The sequence below is a fragment of the Ranitomeya imitator genome, chromosome 6, assembly GCF_032444005.1.
Source record: "Ranitomeya imitator isolate aRanImi1 chromosome 6, aRanImi1.pri, whole genome shotgun sequence".
Classification (NCBI taxonomy): domain Eukaryota; kingdom Metazoa; phylum Chordata; class Amphibia; order Anura; family Dendrobatidae; genus Ranitomeya; species Ranitomeya imitator.
This window is the reverse complement of record NC_091287.1, coordinates 51,406,763-51,422,310: the sequence shown is the minus strand read 5'-3', so window position 1 is coordinate 51,422,310 and position 15,548 is coordinate 51,406,763. Positions and strand designations below refer to the sequence as shown.

Sequence of the window (15,548 nt, the reverse complement as noted above, 5' to 3'; positions counted from 1 at the left end):
AAACCAATATAATGTTTCTGGGTTTTTGTTTTTTTTCCCTTCTCACATTATTTATTGTAAGGCGGTTATGTCTATTTGTGCTTAGGGTTTACAGCGAACCTGTCACCAGACTTCACATACATATGACATAATCTCTGACGTAATTAGATTGGTGTACTTACTTTGAAAAAACATGTCTGAATGGCAGTATAATCTTTGAACAGTTTATGTACCTGCCTAGTCTCTTTTCTTAGAATTCATTGCTCCTCCTGAAAGTTTCAAAATAAAAGGACTATTTCTACTCCTCTCAGTCTGACACTGTGTACGGATAGTATTTTCCCTGTCAATAGGTCGTCGCCCAGTTGTCGGCTAACTCCTAACTGAGGGATTATACATGGAATTGTATGAGAAGATGCTCCAGAATTATTTTATAGGAAATACAAATATCTACCAAAATGAAAATGTCAGAAGGCAGACGTCCTTAAACGCCTTCCCCTTTCCAGTGTAGGAAGTAACAGTCACAACAGGTTCTCCATTCATGTAGTGTGACTGTGACACATGCAGCTGCGGCGCTGATCGGCCGGCAGGATCCAGGAAGCCGGGTTCCCTCTGCAGCTTATTCGGCAAGCGCTATAGCTAGCTGAATAAGAGGGAACCCGAGCAAATTCACTCATCTCTAATTAAGACCACCCATGTATTTGAGACCTGTTTGGCACAGTGAATTGTGTCCATTGTTGAGGACACTTTGTACGGGTCTTGCCTTATACATGGTCACAAAGTGCCGCCCGAGGGCCACAACTGGCCCTCTGGCAGTTCCAGTCCAGCTTGTGCACCAAGACACCCGAAGAGCTAAAAACAGTGTCCATGGGCTGCACTATGCCCGCATGTAGATAATGGTGGAGGATGGAGCTGGTAGCTCCTTCTTCCATTAATCATTGTATGAGACTGAGGCAGCGGGCACGGTGACTTCACTACAGTGCGTCCGCTGTGGAGAGTGCACCCGAGGCCGGAGAGGAGAATCTGATTTTCTTTTTCAAATGTGTGAGTGATCATACTGTATATAGAGGGCTGTGTAGGGGCTCACAGGGTATATAGAGGACTGTGTGGGCTCACACAATATATAGGGTGGTGTCGGCATACTTCTGCTTAATATTGAGTGATACAATTATAATAAAAAAGGGAATTATACCTACTGGTAGTTCGGTTTCTAGGTAGTCCCTCAGGACAGCACCATGGAGGACGGCCTTCCTTGACCTATAGCAGGACAGGATCATAGAGAGGTTAAAAGGACCCTCCCACCTCCACCCTCCAGTGTTTTTTTTCAAAGTACCACAGAAGGATGGAAATAAATGGTCTAAACGTGCCCTTAGTAACACGGACGTGTGTAATAAACCATTTAACGGCTTCATCTTAATTTCGAGCCATGGGGACCAAAAGGAGGAACGATCTACCGGTAGATTAATCCCGTGCAAGCCTAAAAAGAGAAACATAAGGGAGCGAACTAAGGGTGCTGTCCTGAGGGACTACCTGGAAACCGGATTACCGGTAGGTGTAATTCCCTTTTTCCATTACGTCCCTCAGGACAGCACCATGGAGAATACCAAAGCAACTCTCCCAGGGTGGGTACAGAAGCCCAGGAATCAAAGTCCCAGGCAAAAAACCAGACTAAATATATAAATGATCTGAAAGATCAGAAAAACCATAGATATCTAAAGATATCCGCAAAGAAAATCACCGTAGTGTCTGATATACATCTATAATGGCCAATTTCAGTATGAATGTGGTAAACGAAATAAGCATCAGGAGCAGAGAGTGTAATACACCCATTGTACTCCAATACCAATAATGAACTACAGCAAGTTATTTATTGTGATACTTATAGACATCACAGCCCCAGAATAGGGTTAGAGAACCTTATTGCCCAGCAAAATATGGTGAAAGTCACAACCACCACACAATGAGGACTGTACCGACCAATAATAAGCTGCATGTGCTTATAACACAGGACTGTTCCTTCATGGGTCCTTCTGGGCTCAGGTTAAGCCTTGGTTACAGACCAGCTTACCGTACTACAAGGAGACCTGCAGGACCGAGGTCCTGGACTGCGGGAAGATCAAACCAATAACAGTTAGTACATGGATAATGGCTGAGCATTGGGATGTACACACATTACTCATCCAGGAGATCACGTCTATTCCAAATCCTTAGATGTCTAAACCCCAAATAAGGGTTATATATTATTGAAACTAAAGGTACCGTCACACTAGACGATATCACTAGCGATCCGTGACGTTGCAGCGTCCTGGCTAGCGATATCGTCCAGTGTGACAGGCAGCAGCGATCAGGATCCTGCTGTGATATCGCTGGTCGGGGAAGATTGTCCAGAACTTTATTTGGTCGCTGGATCTCCCACTGACATCGCTGAATCGGCGTGTGTGACACCGATTCAGCGATGTCTTCGCTGGTAACCAGGGTAAACATCGGGTTACTAAGCGCAGGGCTGCGCTTAGTAACCCGATGTTTACCCTGGTTACCATCGTTAAAGTTAAAAAAAACAACCGCTACATACTTACCTACCGCTGTCTGTCCCCGGCGCTGTGCTTCTCTGGTCTGGCTGTGAGCGCCGGGCAGCCGGAAAGCAGAGCGGTGACGTCACCGCTCTGCTTTCCGGCCGCTGTGCTCACAGCCAGACCAGAGAAGCACAGCGCCGGGGACAGACAGCGGTAGGTAAGTATGTAGCGGTTGTTTTTTTAACTTTAACGATGGTAACCAGGGTAAACATCGGGTTACTAAGCGCGGCCCTGCGCTTAGTTACCCGATGTTTACCCTGGTTACCGGCATCGTTGGTCGCTGGAGAGGTGTCTGTGTGACAGCTCTCCAGCGACCAAACAGCGACGCTGCAGCGATCCGGATCGTTGTCGGTATCGCTGCAGCGTCGCTTAGTGTGACGGTACCTTAAGGAATACACCATCCGGCAGGTAATATCTCCTGCCATTACCAACGTCGGGCTTCTCATTAGAAGCTCTGAAAGAGAAATGTGGATCATCACTCCTGTTTTACTGATGTTAGACACACGGAGTCTGGACTCGATGAAGGTGGTCGTGACTAGTAAAAATCTTCCAACACTTGAAATTATTCGAAACTGCATTTATACGAGTCATTAGTCTAGACATTATAAGTATGTCAACTTATTTGTCCACATATGCATATATACACATATACGCACATACATATCCCAAGAGGCAATCTTCTCAGGGATCTTTATACACTCAGACTGCCATTGTGGGAGTAACCATAGTCCATGGCTAGAGAAAAGTAGGTTTCTTCCTCATCACAGAGGGAGATTATCTACTGTGAGGCAGTGAGACTATGGGGTCCTAACAGTAAGAGCCCTGGACACAGTTTCATTTATCTTAGGAGCCGCGACTGCTGTAAGAGCCGCGAGTATGGAATCCTCTGCCACACGACACAGTGCTGCTGCTTCACAAGGTACAGAAGGCAGTGCTGATGTCTCTGGTAAGCATAACGCAACGGACTTATGGGACAAGAATCTGACTATCTGATTGCCGAATGTGGAGTTTGGGAAGGAATAATAATAACAACAATAATAAATAAAACTTTATATAGCGTCAACATATTCTGCAGCGCTTTACAGTTTGACAGTTTCAAACACAACAGTCATACGTAACAACCATATAATAACACAAAATAAAATGACCCTGCTTGTGAAAGCTTACAATCTACAATGAGTTGGGGGAGATACAACATTGTTGTTACACACCTGTGCTTTGTATTTACAATGATGGTCCAGCCATCTTCAGGGGATGGGGGATAGATGGAGATACTGAATGGGCTACACACACAAACATAACATGACTGATTAGGAAACGTAACAGGCCGCTCTGAACAAATGTGTTTTGCGAGTGCACCTAAAACTATGCAAGTTGTAGATGGTCCTAATATCTTAAGGTACCTTCACACATAACGATTTCGTTAACTATATTGTTGCTTTTTGTGACGTAGCAACGATATTGTTAACGAAATCGTTATGCGTGACAGCGACCAGGACCTTTTTTTGCTCGCTGATCACCCGCTGTCATCACTGAATCGGCGTGTGTGACGCCGATCCAGCGATGTGTTCACTGGTAACCAGGGTAAATATCGGGTTACTAAGCGCAGGGCTGCGCTTAGTAACCCGATATTTACCCTGGTTACCATTGTAAAAGTTAAAAAAAAAAAAAAAACAGTACATACATTCCGATGTCTGTCACGTCCCCCGGCGTCAGCTTCCCGCACTGACTGTCAGCGTTGGCCGGCCGTAAAGCAGAGCACAGCGGTGACGTCACCGCTGTGCTTTACGGCCGGCGCATACACAGTGCAGGGAAGCTGACGCCGGGGGACGTGACAGACATCGGAATGTGAGTATGTACTGTGTTTTTTTTTTTTTTTTACATTTACAATGGTAACCAGGGTAAATATCGGGTTACTAAGCACGGCCCTGCGCTTAGTAACCCGATGTTTACCCTGGTTACTCGGGGACTTCAGCATCGTTGGTCACTGGAGAGTTGTCTGTGTGACAGCTCCCCAGCGACCACACAACGACTTACCAACGATCACGGCCAGGTCGTATCGCTGGTTGTGATCGTTGGTAAATTGTTTAGTGTAACGGTACCTTTAGGCCAAAGCATTCCGAGGTGGAAGGAATCCTTCCTTTCAACTCGTGGGATTTTCTGCTCCCAGGACAGTAGTATGTCCTTTTGTAGGATGTACCAAAATGACGTATGTTATCTTTTAAAGCTAATTATGTAACAGACTTGCCATTAGCACTCAAGGTAGAACCTACCTGAGAGATCTGTTCCAAACAGAAGAAATGCAAGTTTTACTAAGCCAATTCAAGCACATCTGTTTGCTTGACTAAGTCCTGTTGTAAAGAATGAAGTAACAGAAGCTGGATCTGGGTCCAAAAACACAAGGACTCTATATCCAGAGTTGAGGCCCAAGACAAAATGTGAAGTGGTAGGCCAATTATACAATGTGCGGCCGCACAAGGCACCAGACAGAATGTCTAACCCAGTGGCTCACAGCCAGAGGTGAAAAAGGCACCAAGCCCGACACACTAATGATACCCCCTGAGGCAAGGGGCACCGAAACCCTATGATGCATATAGGAACTAGGAAGCAATATAATGCAATATGATGTCCAAAGGCACTATTAAGTAATCTGATTCAATACGATGCAATATGATGCAAAAAGTCACTATGAAGCGCTATGATGCATATAGCAACTATGAAGAAATATGCACAAAGGCAATCTGAAGCACTATGATACATATAGGAACAATAAAGCAGTATGATACATGTAGGAATAATGAAGCAGTATGATGCATGAAGTAACTATGAAGCGCTATGATGCATATAGGAGCAATGAAGAAATACGATGCATATAGAAACTACTGTATGAAGCAATATGATGCATGAAGTAACTATGAAGTGCTATGGTGCATATAGGAACAATAAAGCACTATGATGTAATATAATGCACAAAGGCAATATGAAGCAATATAATGCACAAAGGCAATATGAGCACTATGATGCATATAGGAACAGTGATGCAATATGATGCACAAAGTCACTATGAAGCGCTATGATGCATATAGGAACCATGAAGCAATATGATGCAGAAAGGCAATATGAAGCACTATGATGCATATAGGAACAATGAAGCACTATTATGCAATATAATGCACAAAGTCACTATGAAGCGCTAGGAACCATGAAGCAATATGATGCATATGGGTTGAAATTCATGGAGGGAAAAATGGTAACAAAATTCTCATTGGGGTCTGTTACAAACCCCCAAATATAACAGAAAGCATGGAAAGTCTACTTCTAAAGCAGATAGATGAAGCTGCAACCCATAATGAGGTCCTGGTTATGGGGGACTTTAACTACCCGGATATTAACTGGGAAACAGAAACCTGTGAAACCCATAAAGGCAACAGGTTTCTGCTAATAACCAAGAAAAATTATCTTTCACAATTGGTGCAGAATCCAACCAGAGGAGCAGCACTTTTAGACCTAATACTATCTAATAGACCTGACAGAATAACAAATCTGCAGGTGGTTGGGCATTTAGGAAATAGCGACCACAATATTGTGCAGTTTCACCTGTCTTTCACTAGGGGGACTTGTCAGGGAGTCACAAAAACATTGAACTTTAGGAAGGCAAAGTTTGAACAGCTTAGAGATGCCCTTAATCTGGTAGACTGGGACAATATCCTCAGAAATGAGAATACAGATAATAAATGGGAAATGTTTAAGAACATCCTAAATAGGCAGTGTAAGCGGTTTATACCTTGTGGGAATAAAAGGACTAGAAATAGGAAAAACCCAATGTGGCTAAACAAAGAAGTAAGACAGGCAATTAACAGTAAAAAGAAAGCATTTGCACTACTAAAGCAGGATGGCACCATTGAAGCTCTAAAAAACTATAGGGAGAAAAATACTTTATCTAAAAAACTAATTAAAGCTGCCAAAAAGGAAACAGAGAAGCACATTGCTAAGGAGAGTAAAACTAATCCCAAACTGTTCTTCAACTATATCAATAGTAAAAGAATAAAAACTGAAAATGTAGGCCCCTTAAAAAATAGTGAGGAAAGAATGGTTGTAGATGACGAGGAAAAAGCTAACATATTAAACACCTTCTTCTCCACGGTATTCACGGTGGAAAATGAAATGCTAGGTGAAATCCCAAGAAACAATGAAAACCCTATATTAAGGGTCACCAATCTAACCCAAGAAGAGGTGCGAAACCGGCTAAATAAGATTAAAATAGATAAATCTCCGGGTCCGGATGGCATACACCCACGAGTACTAAGAGAACTAAGTAATGTAATAGATAAACCATTATTTCTTATTTTTAGTGACTCTATAGCGACAGGGTCTGTTCCGCAGGACTGGCGCATAGCAAATGTGGTGCCAATATTCAAAAAGGGCTCTAAAAGTGAACCTGGAAATTATAGGCCAGTAAGTCTAACCTCTATTGTTGGTAAAATATTTGAAGGGTTTCTGAGGGATGTTATTCTGGATTATCTCAATGAGAATAACTGTTTAACTCCATATCAGCATGGGTTTATGAGAAATCGCTCCTGTCAAACCAATCTAATGAGTTTTTATGAAGAGGTAAGCTATAGACTGGACCACGGTGAGTCATTGGACGTGGTATATCTCGATTTTTCCAAAGCGTTTGATACCGTGCCGCACAAGAGGTTGGTACACAAAATGAGAATGCTTGGTCTGGGGGAAAATGTGTGTAAATGGGTTAGTAACTGGCTTAGTGATAGAAAGCAGAGGGTGGTTATAAATGGTTTAGTCTCTAACTGGGTCGCTGTGACCAGTGGGGTACCGCAGGGGTCAGTATTGGGACCTGTTCTCTTCAACATATTCATTAATGATCTGGTAGAAGGTTTACACAGTAAAATATCGATATTTGCAGATGATACAAAACTATGTAAAGCAGTTAATACAAGAGAAGATAGTATTCTGCTACAGATGGATCTGGATAAGTTGGAAACTTGGGCTGAAAGGTGGCAGATGAGGTTTAACAATGATAAATGTAAGGTTATACACATGGGAAGAAGGAATCAATATCACCATTACACACTGAACGGGAAACCACTGGGTAAATCTGACAGGGAGAAGGACTTGGGGATCCTAGTTAATGATAAACTTACCTGGAGCAGCCAGTGCCAGGCAGCAGCTGCCAAGGCAAACAGGATCATGGGGTGCATTAAAAGAGGTCTGGATACACATGATGAGAGCATTATACTGCCTCTGTACAAATCCCTAGTTAGACCGCACATGGAGTACTGTGTCCAGTTTTGGGCACCGGTGCTCAGGAAGGATATAATGGAACTAGAGAGAGTACAAAGGAGGGCAACAAAATTAATAAAGGGGATGGGAGAACTACAATACCCAGATAGATTAGCGAAATTAGGATTATTTAGTCTAGAAAAAAGACGACTGAGGGGCGATCTAATAACCATGTATAAGTATATAAGGGGACAATACAAATATCTCGCTGAGGATCTGTTTATACCAAGGAAGGTGACGGGCACAAGGGGGCATTCTTTGCGTCTGGAGGAGAGAAGGTTTTTCCACCAACATAGAAGAGGATTCTTTACTGTTAGGGCAGTGAGAATCTGGAATTGCTTGCCTGAGGAGGTGGTGATGGCGAACTCAGTCGAGGGGTTCAAGAGAGGCCTGGATGTCTTCCTGGAGCAGAACAATATTGTATCATACAATTATTAGGTTCTGTAGAAGGACGTAGATCTGGGTATTTATTATGATGGAATATAGGCTGAACTGGATGGACAAATGTCTTTTTTCGGCCTTACTAACTATGTTACTATGTTACTATGTTACAAAGTCACTATGAAGCGCTATGATGCATATAGGAACTATGATGCAATATGATGCAAAAAGTCCCTATGAAACAATATGATGCCATAGAGGCACTAAGTTGCAGTATGATGCACAGAGGCACTCAGTATGATGCATAGAGGCACTATGATGCAGTATCATGCAGAGGCACTCAATATGATGCATAGAGGTACTATGATGCAGTATTATGTACGGAGGCACTCAATATGATGCATAGAGGCACTATGATGCAGTATTATGCATGGAGGCACTCCATATGATGCATAGAGGCACTATGATGCACGGAGGCACTCAATATGATGCATAGAGGCACTATGATGCAGTATGATGCACGGAGGCACTCAATATGATGCATAGAAGCACTATGATGCAGTATTATGCACGGAGGCACTCAATATAATGCATAGAGGCACTATGATGCAGTATTATTCATGGAGGCACTCAATATAATGCATAGAGGCACTATGATGCAGTATTATGCATGGAGCCACTCAATATGATGCATAGAGCTGCTATGATGCAGTATTATGCACAGAGGCACTCAATATGATGCATAGAAGCAGTATGACTAGGCCATGCTTGAAGGTGCCAAACAAGAGACCAGACTTACACTTTTCAGCAAAAGAGGAATCTATCAGAGTGCCAGATAAATCTCCACTCTGAACGGTACATCTCATTTGTCAGACTGACTCCACCTGAAGGAGCTAATTAATGAGCCGCAGCTGGAGGGCAGTCTTCATGGAGACAATGTGCTGAATTAACACCTTGTGTCCTCCTATGGATGGAGTAGTTAAGTTGCAAAAAGTGAAACGCTTGTTTATTGAACCAGATAATGGAAAGCATGCTTCCAAAAAGTCACTCTGAAGCCCAATCATAAGGCTCTGTGCAGACAAGACCTGCAACTAACTGAAGTCCAGTCGTGAAATGTAGCCTGGAAATATGGCCCCACCATAGCCTAGAGGTCCAAGGCCTAGCTGCAAATGGGTTCCAGGTACAGCTTTGGCACAAAGGCCTGAGACTAGAGTCAGCCCAGAGGCCCAGGCCATCAATGCAACATTAAACCATGTACTCACCTGTGCTGGCTCCATACCTGCTAGAAGACATGGGGAGCTGGTAACGCCGAGAGCCTAACGTGGAAGGAAGCGGCGTCCCGTCACGAATGCTGCATTACTGTCAATGATTTCCTCTCCTGTGCCCCCTTCCGTATTCCATTGTGGAACGCATGCCGATCCTATGTGCCGGCGCCCCGCTCTGACGTCACCGGAAGCGCAACGGCCTTCTCCACCACACGACTTTTGGAAGTAGCGGTGTTTTGCCGGTCGGCGTCTGAGCCAAGAGCCCCCCACCGGGAAGAAGCGGCTCTACCCAGGAGCCCTTCCGCTCGACTGGTCTCTGGGCTGAGGGACTCCCCACCGGGGAGTTTCCACCCTGGGCTACTTGACGGATTGGACCTGCCGCACGATCCCCCTAAGCCCATTGCACAGGCTGACTGTTGGCTGAGGAACCTCTCAAAGAGGAGTCAGCCACAGTCCATCTGACCGGGGAAAGGGAAGGCTGAGACCCCCAAACTCTGAGTCCATCTGGTACAGCACTGATAGCTGAGGGACCTCTACCCAGTGAGATGTCGACCACAGACCACTTGACAAGGGAAAGAGAATCCACAGGCTATCTTTGCTCTAGGAGCAACCTCTCATACGATCGTCCCTGTAGGGACAGGAAAAACACTGGAGGGTGGAGGTGGGAGGGTCCTTTTAACCTCTCTATGATCCTGTCCTGCTATAGGTCAAGGAAGGACGTCCTCCATGGTGCTGTCCTGAGGGACGCAATGGAAATTAAAATTAATATTGAGCAGAATTAATTTCAGCCTGTTGGTTTGACTCTCCACAACAGTCAATCTCTAAAATGGTCCCTTAGGAAAATTAATTGCCCACCCATGTACCAGATGGATGGCCATTAGTGATGAAGCGAGTATGCTCATTACTCGGGTTGTCTCCGAGTATTTCAGCGTGCTCGGAGATTTAATTTTTGTTGATGCAGCTGCATGATTTGCAGCTGCTAGACAGCCTGAATACATGTGGGGAATGCCTGTTAGGAAATCCCCACATGTATTCATCCTGTCAAGCTGTGTCAATATAAACTAAATTTCTGAGCACAACTAAATACTCATAGACCACCTAGCATGCTCGGAGAAACTCTAGTAACAAGCATACTCGCTCATCACTAATTGCCATCTATTTGAGTAGAATTTTTTTTTGTCTGTATTGAGTTTTTTTATTCCTTTGATCAGGACTGTGATACAATATTTGGTTACACTACGTTTAGCCACAACAGAGACGGCTGTTCTATATCTGCGCCTGGTTTATTCTGTTGACATTTGGCTGGAAACATTGGCCCCCGCTCAGATGACATGCTATTTGGAGAAATCTGGAGCTTCAGCGTCCCCCATCGGTTTTGCTGTTTGGTCTGGATTTTTCTGAGGTTCTTCTCCTTTCAACGTGGTGGAATTCTAGAAGACAAAGAGTTACTCGTCTCTTTACATGACTTTGGGTTTAGAGCTTAATGCACATAATCGGTGTACAGACAGAAGAAACGTCTGGATGTTCAAGGTGGAAAGTCTACATTGTATTAAGCAGATGAGAGTTTGACTTCCCATCACACAATGCATTAAAAATCCGGGTGAAATCTGCACAAAGAGAGGAGTGAAGATATTACATCCACAGCTTGTCAATATTCACTGAATGGGAAATCTGCGGCAAATCCACTTGTAAATATTGAAAATTTTAACATGGATCAATTTTTTTTAATATATATATATTCCTCCCCATCTAAATTTATATCCCTGAAGTTTCCACAAGATCTTTATGTATAAGAGCCTCGGGCTGCGGAGGTGATCTTATTGTCACCCCGCTTTTTCAGAAACTGATATGAAGGTCAAAATTCAAGGGACAGAAGGAGAACCTCTCAAACCCCCCCAAAATGTATATATGGTCAGCTACATTATTACTGAAGTCAGCTGTTGCTCCCTGACTGAAAAAAAATTGCTTTTTTTAATTGATACGCAATGAGGCGTAAAGGAGTCGTTCAATCTCAGAAGAAATGGTCTCCAGTCCCTCGCTCTCTATTACTGCAGACTGGAAAATCGTGACAGTGTGCAATGTGTAACCTGGTGCAATTTCTTTCTATTCCCCATGTGGGTGGACAGTCAGTCGTGTATTGACACTTTCTTTTCTGGCTTCTCTCAATAGAAGAGAAGTGCAGGAGTTTAGTCAGCACATGGCCTCAAATAGCATGACTGCCCACACAGGGAATTGTGACAGCATGCACATTACACACTCTCACTATTTGCCAGTGCGCAGTCACATAGTGACTGCAGCCTTTTCATCTAAGACTGGACAACCCCTTTAAGTGCTCTAGGTGTGCTAAAGCACTTCCCAATCCTCTACTTCCCGCCTAGCCCCACCTTCCTCTGCTCACTGTGTTGGCTACACTTTTTTTTTGTCAATTCCTGAGTTCTGTGTAACATTTTGCATTGGATGTTGAAAAGGCTAACTTCATTTTTCTGCTGGAATTCAATCTACATATTGAGGTTAATATGGAGGAATTTTTAAAAAGCTAATGTCTGAAAAATGTCATTGCTGTTGCATTAAGTCTCTACTTACTAAATCTAGACTATAGCTCATGAGTATAACTTTACTACTAACTAAAAATAATGTAACAAGTTTGGGCACACCTTTTCATGCAGTGGTTTTCTTTTGTATTGTTGGAGTGTGCACATTATAGATTCAGACTTAAGGCAGCAAAACCAAGAGAGTAAACATGGAAACAAGTCAAGAAACATGAGTGAAACAAACCAGAATGTGTTAAAGGGAACCTTTTTAGCATCTCACAAATACATGGTAGGTGATACCAAAAATCTCACATTTTGACATATCAGACCACAGTACAGAATCCACTGATCTAATGTCCAGTAATTGTGTCACTCAAACAAGTCTACTCTTCTTGTTTGCAGTTTTTAGTACTGGCTTCTTTTCAGCTTTTCGACCATAATGGCCTGTTTCTCACAGTCCCTTTTGGACAGTTGTTGAGAGGTTTATTACTTGATGTCTGTGCATTGTGTATGATGGCTGTTATCTGATGTGCTGTCAATTTGCAGGTTCTGAGGCTGGTAACTCTGATGAACTTATCCTCTGCAGTAGAGGTAATTCTTGGTCTTCCTTTCCTGTGACCGGCCTCATGAGAACCAGTTTCATCATAGTGATTGATGCCTTCATGACTGTACTTTAGGATACCTACAAGGTTCTAGCAATTTTCCAGATAGATTGATATTCAAGTAATCATGCAGCGTCATTCCTCTTTATTTAGTTGAGTGATTCTTTCCATATTCTGGCTTAGAACAATTGTGGAATAGGGCTCAGCCCTGCAAGGCTCTTGACAAGGCATATCTGTTCACAGGAAGCCATTACATGTGTTGACCTGATGAAGCCACTTGTGAGAATGCCAAAAGTGTGTAAAGCTGTCAGCAGAGTCCTCAAAGTTGCCACCTTTTACTCTAAAGTTTCACGTGTGTTTATTTACTCGAAACAGCATTGATTCTTCGCGGTACACTTGTACACAGTTTTTAAAGGCATGCGGCAGGAGATTGTTTCAAACATCCTGGAGAACTAACCACAGATCTGTGGATGTCACTTTTGCTAATCCTTCTGTCTCCTTGTCATTGCAGACATATGTGATTGATGTTGAGATCAGGGCTCTGTGGGGACCATATCATCACTTCCAGGACTCCTTGTACTTCTTGATGCAGAAGATAGTTATTAACGACATTGGCTGGATGTTTGGGATTATTGTCCTGCTGCTGGATACATTTGAGGGCCAATCAGATTTCTTCCTGATGGTTGTTACATCATGGATAATTATTTGCCTGTATTTGTAAGCACTGAGGACACCATTAATCTTAAATCCACAATTTCATTTGCTGAGACAGCCACAAACTCTCAAACACCCTCCACCATGCTGCACTGTTGCCTGTAGCCACTCATTATTGTACAGTCAAATATTTCACATTTTCACTCGTCAGTCCAGAGCACCGGTCATTTTCCTGCACCCCAGACAGTTCCTATGTTTTCACCATAGTTAAGTCACTTGGACTTGTTTCCCTCTCAAGGGTATGTTTTTTTTTTGGCAGCATTTCTTCCATGAGGACCACTTCTCTGAACAGATAGATGTAGCTTGGTCCAACTGGTTGCTGCCAGTTCTGAGCTCATGGTACCACTGGACATCTTCCAATGTAGAAGGAAAATAGGCATATTGTGTCTATTGTCTTCTGCAATAAGTTTCCTTGGCCGACCACTGGAGCTATATGGTCATGTTGCCTGTTTCTTGATGTCCTTATTGCTGAGAAGTACAGGCAGATACCTATCCATCATGTCATACTATCAGTGGGGCGCCTGGCTGCAATTTATTCTACAGCAGAACAACGGCCAAAAGGTCATTAACAACAATCTGCAGCATAAAAAAACGAGTCCTGGAAGTGATGATACGGCCCCCACAGAGCCCTGATCTCGGCATCATCCAGTCTGTGTGTGATTACACAAACATACCGAAAATTTGCCCAAGTCTATATCCACAGAAGATCTGTCGTTAGTTCTCCAAGATGTTTGGAACAATCTTTTCACTGAGGTCCTTCAGAAACTGTGGAAGTGTACCGAGAAGAATTCATGCAGTTTTGAAGGCAAAGGGCGATCACACCAAATATAGATTTGATTTAGATTTCCTTTTTGTTCGTTCACTTTGCATAATGTTAGTTGATAGTTTATTTTAAACACTTCTATTTTTTCAAGCATTTTTAAATAGTAGCATTTCTTCCACACCTGCCTAAAACTTTTACACAGTAAAATGCTTCACATAATAAATCTGCACTGAAGACAGGAGGAGCACAAACTGATCTATTGTCCCCTCTGAAGCCGCTCTCTATACTTCTGGATGTAGAAGTGGTGGTGCCATGACTGGAGGCATTGATGAAAGGAGTCAAGGATCTGCTCAGTATGCAAATTGAGGGAGGCATAAGGGTACCGTCACACAGTGGCATTTTGATCGCTACGACGGCACGATCCGTGACGCTCCAGCATCGTAACAATATCGCTCCAGCGTCGTAGACTGCTGTCACACTTTGCAATGTACGACGCTGGAGCGATAATTTCATGACGTATGTGCGATGTAGAAGCCGTTGGTTACTATGCGCACATCGTATACAATATCGTGCACACCTTTGTTACACCATGCGATCATGCCGCCACAGCGGGACACTAGACGACGAAAGAAAGTTTCAAACGATCTGCTACGACGTACGATTCTCAGCTGGGTCCCTGATCGCACGAGCGTGTCAGACACAGCGAGATCGCTGGAACGTCACGGATATATCGCTGGAACGTCACAAATCGTGCCGTCGTAGCGATCAAAATGCCACTGTGTGACGGTACCCTAAAGCTGTACCAAAGCCCCTTCATTTGCATATGAAATGTAAAAAGATATCAACCTAATTACAACAGTGAAATGGTAAATGCTAAAATGTTCAGATCTCAATGGCACATGAGCCACCTCAAGCGCCCAATTTTCCAGAGTCTATCGCACTGGAAAGCATGGAAAGTGTGGGGGCTCCGGGCTGTCACAACATGGTGTAGCCCTTGCACCGCTGAACGCCCACTTCCTACCAGCCTGAGGCCCGCCACATCACCCCACTCCTACCTCCGCCGAACACCACCTCCTACCAGCCTGGGGCCCGCAACATCACCCCACTCCTACCTCCACCGAACACCACCTCCTACCAGCCTGGGGCCCGGAGCATCACCCCACTCCTACCTCCACCGAACACCACCTCCTACCAGCCTGGGGCCCGGAGCATCACCCCACTCCTACCTCCGCCGAACACCACCTCCTACCAGCCTGGGGCCCGGAGCATCACCCCACTCCTACCTCCACCGAACACCACCTCCTACCAGCCTGGGGCCCGCAACATCACCCCACTCCTACCTCCGCCGAACACCACCTCCTACCAGCCTGGGGCCCACAACATCACCCCACTCCTACCTCCGCCGAACACCACCTCCTACCAGCCTGGGGCCCGGAGCATCA

The 15,548-nt window shown here is 44.2% G+C and overlaps 1 protein-coding gene across 2 annotated transcripts in view; it reads right to left on the bottom strand.

Moving 5' to 3' along the window:
- Positions 1-10,676: 10,676 nt before the first annotated feature.
- CCDC7 (coiled-coil domain containing 7) overlaps positions 10,677-15,548 on the bottom strand; it is a 53,527-nt gene continuing 48,655 nt past the window's right edge. The window contains exon 24 of one of the 2 annotated variants that reach the window (XM_069729666.1): positions 10,677-10,926. In XM_069729666.1, coding sequence (XP_069585767.1) covers positions 10,831-10,926 — 96 coding nt within the window. In that variant the 3' untranslated portion in view covers positions 10,677-10,830. The remainder of the gene's footprint in view (positions 10,927-15,548) is intronic. The other variant, XM_069729668.1, reaches the window with a different exon arrangement.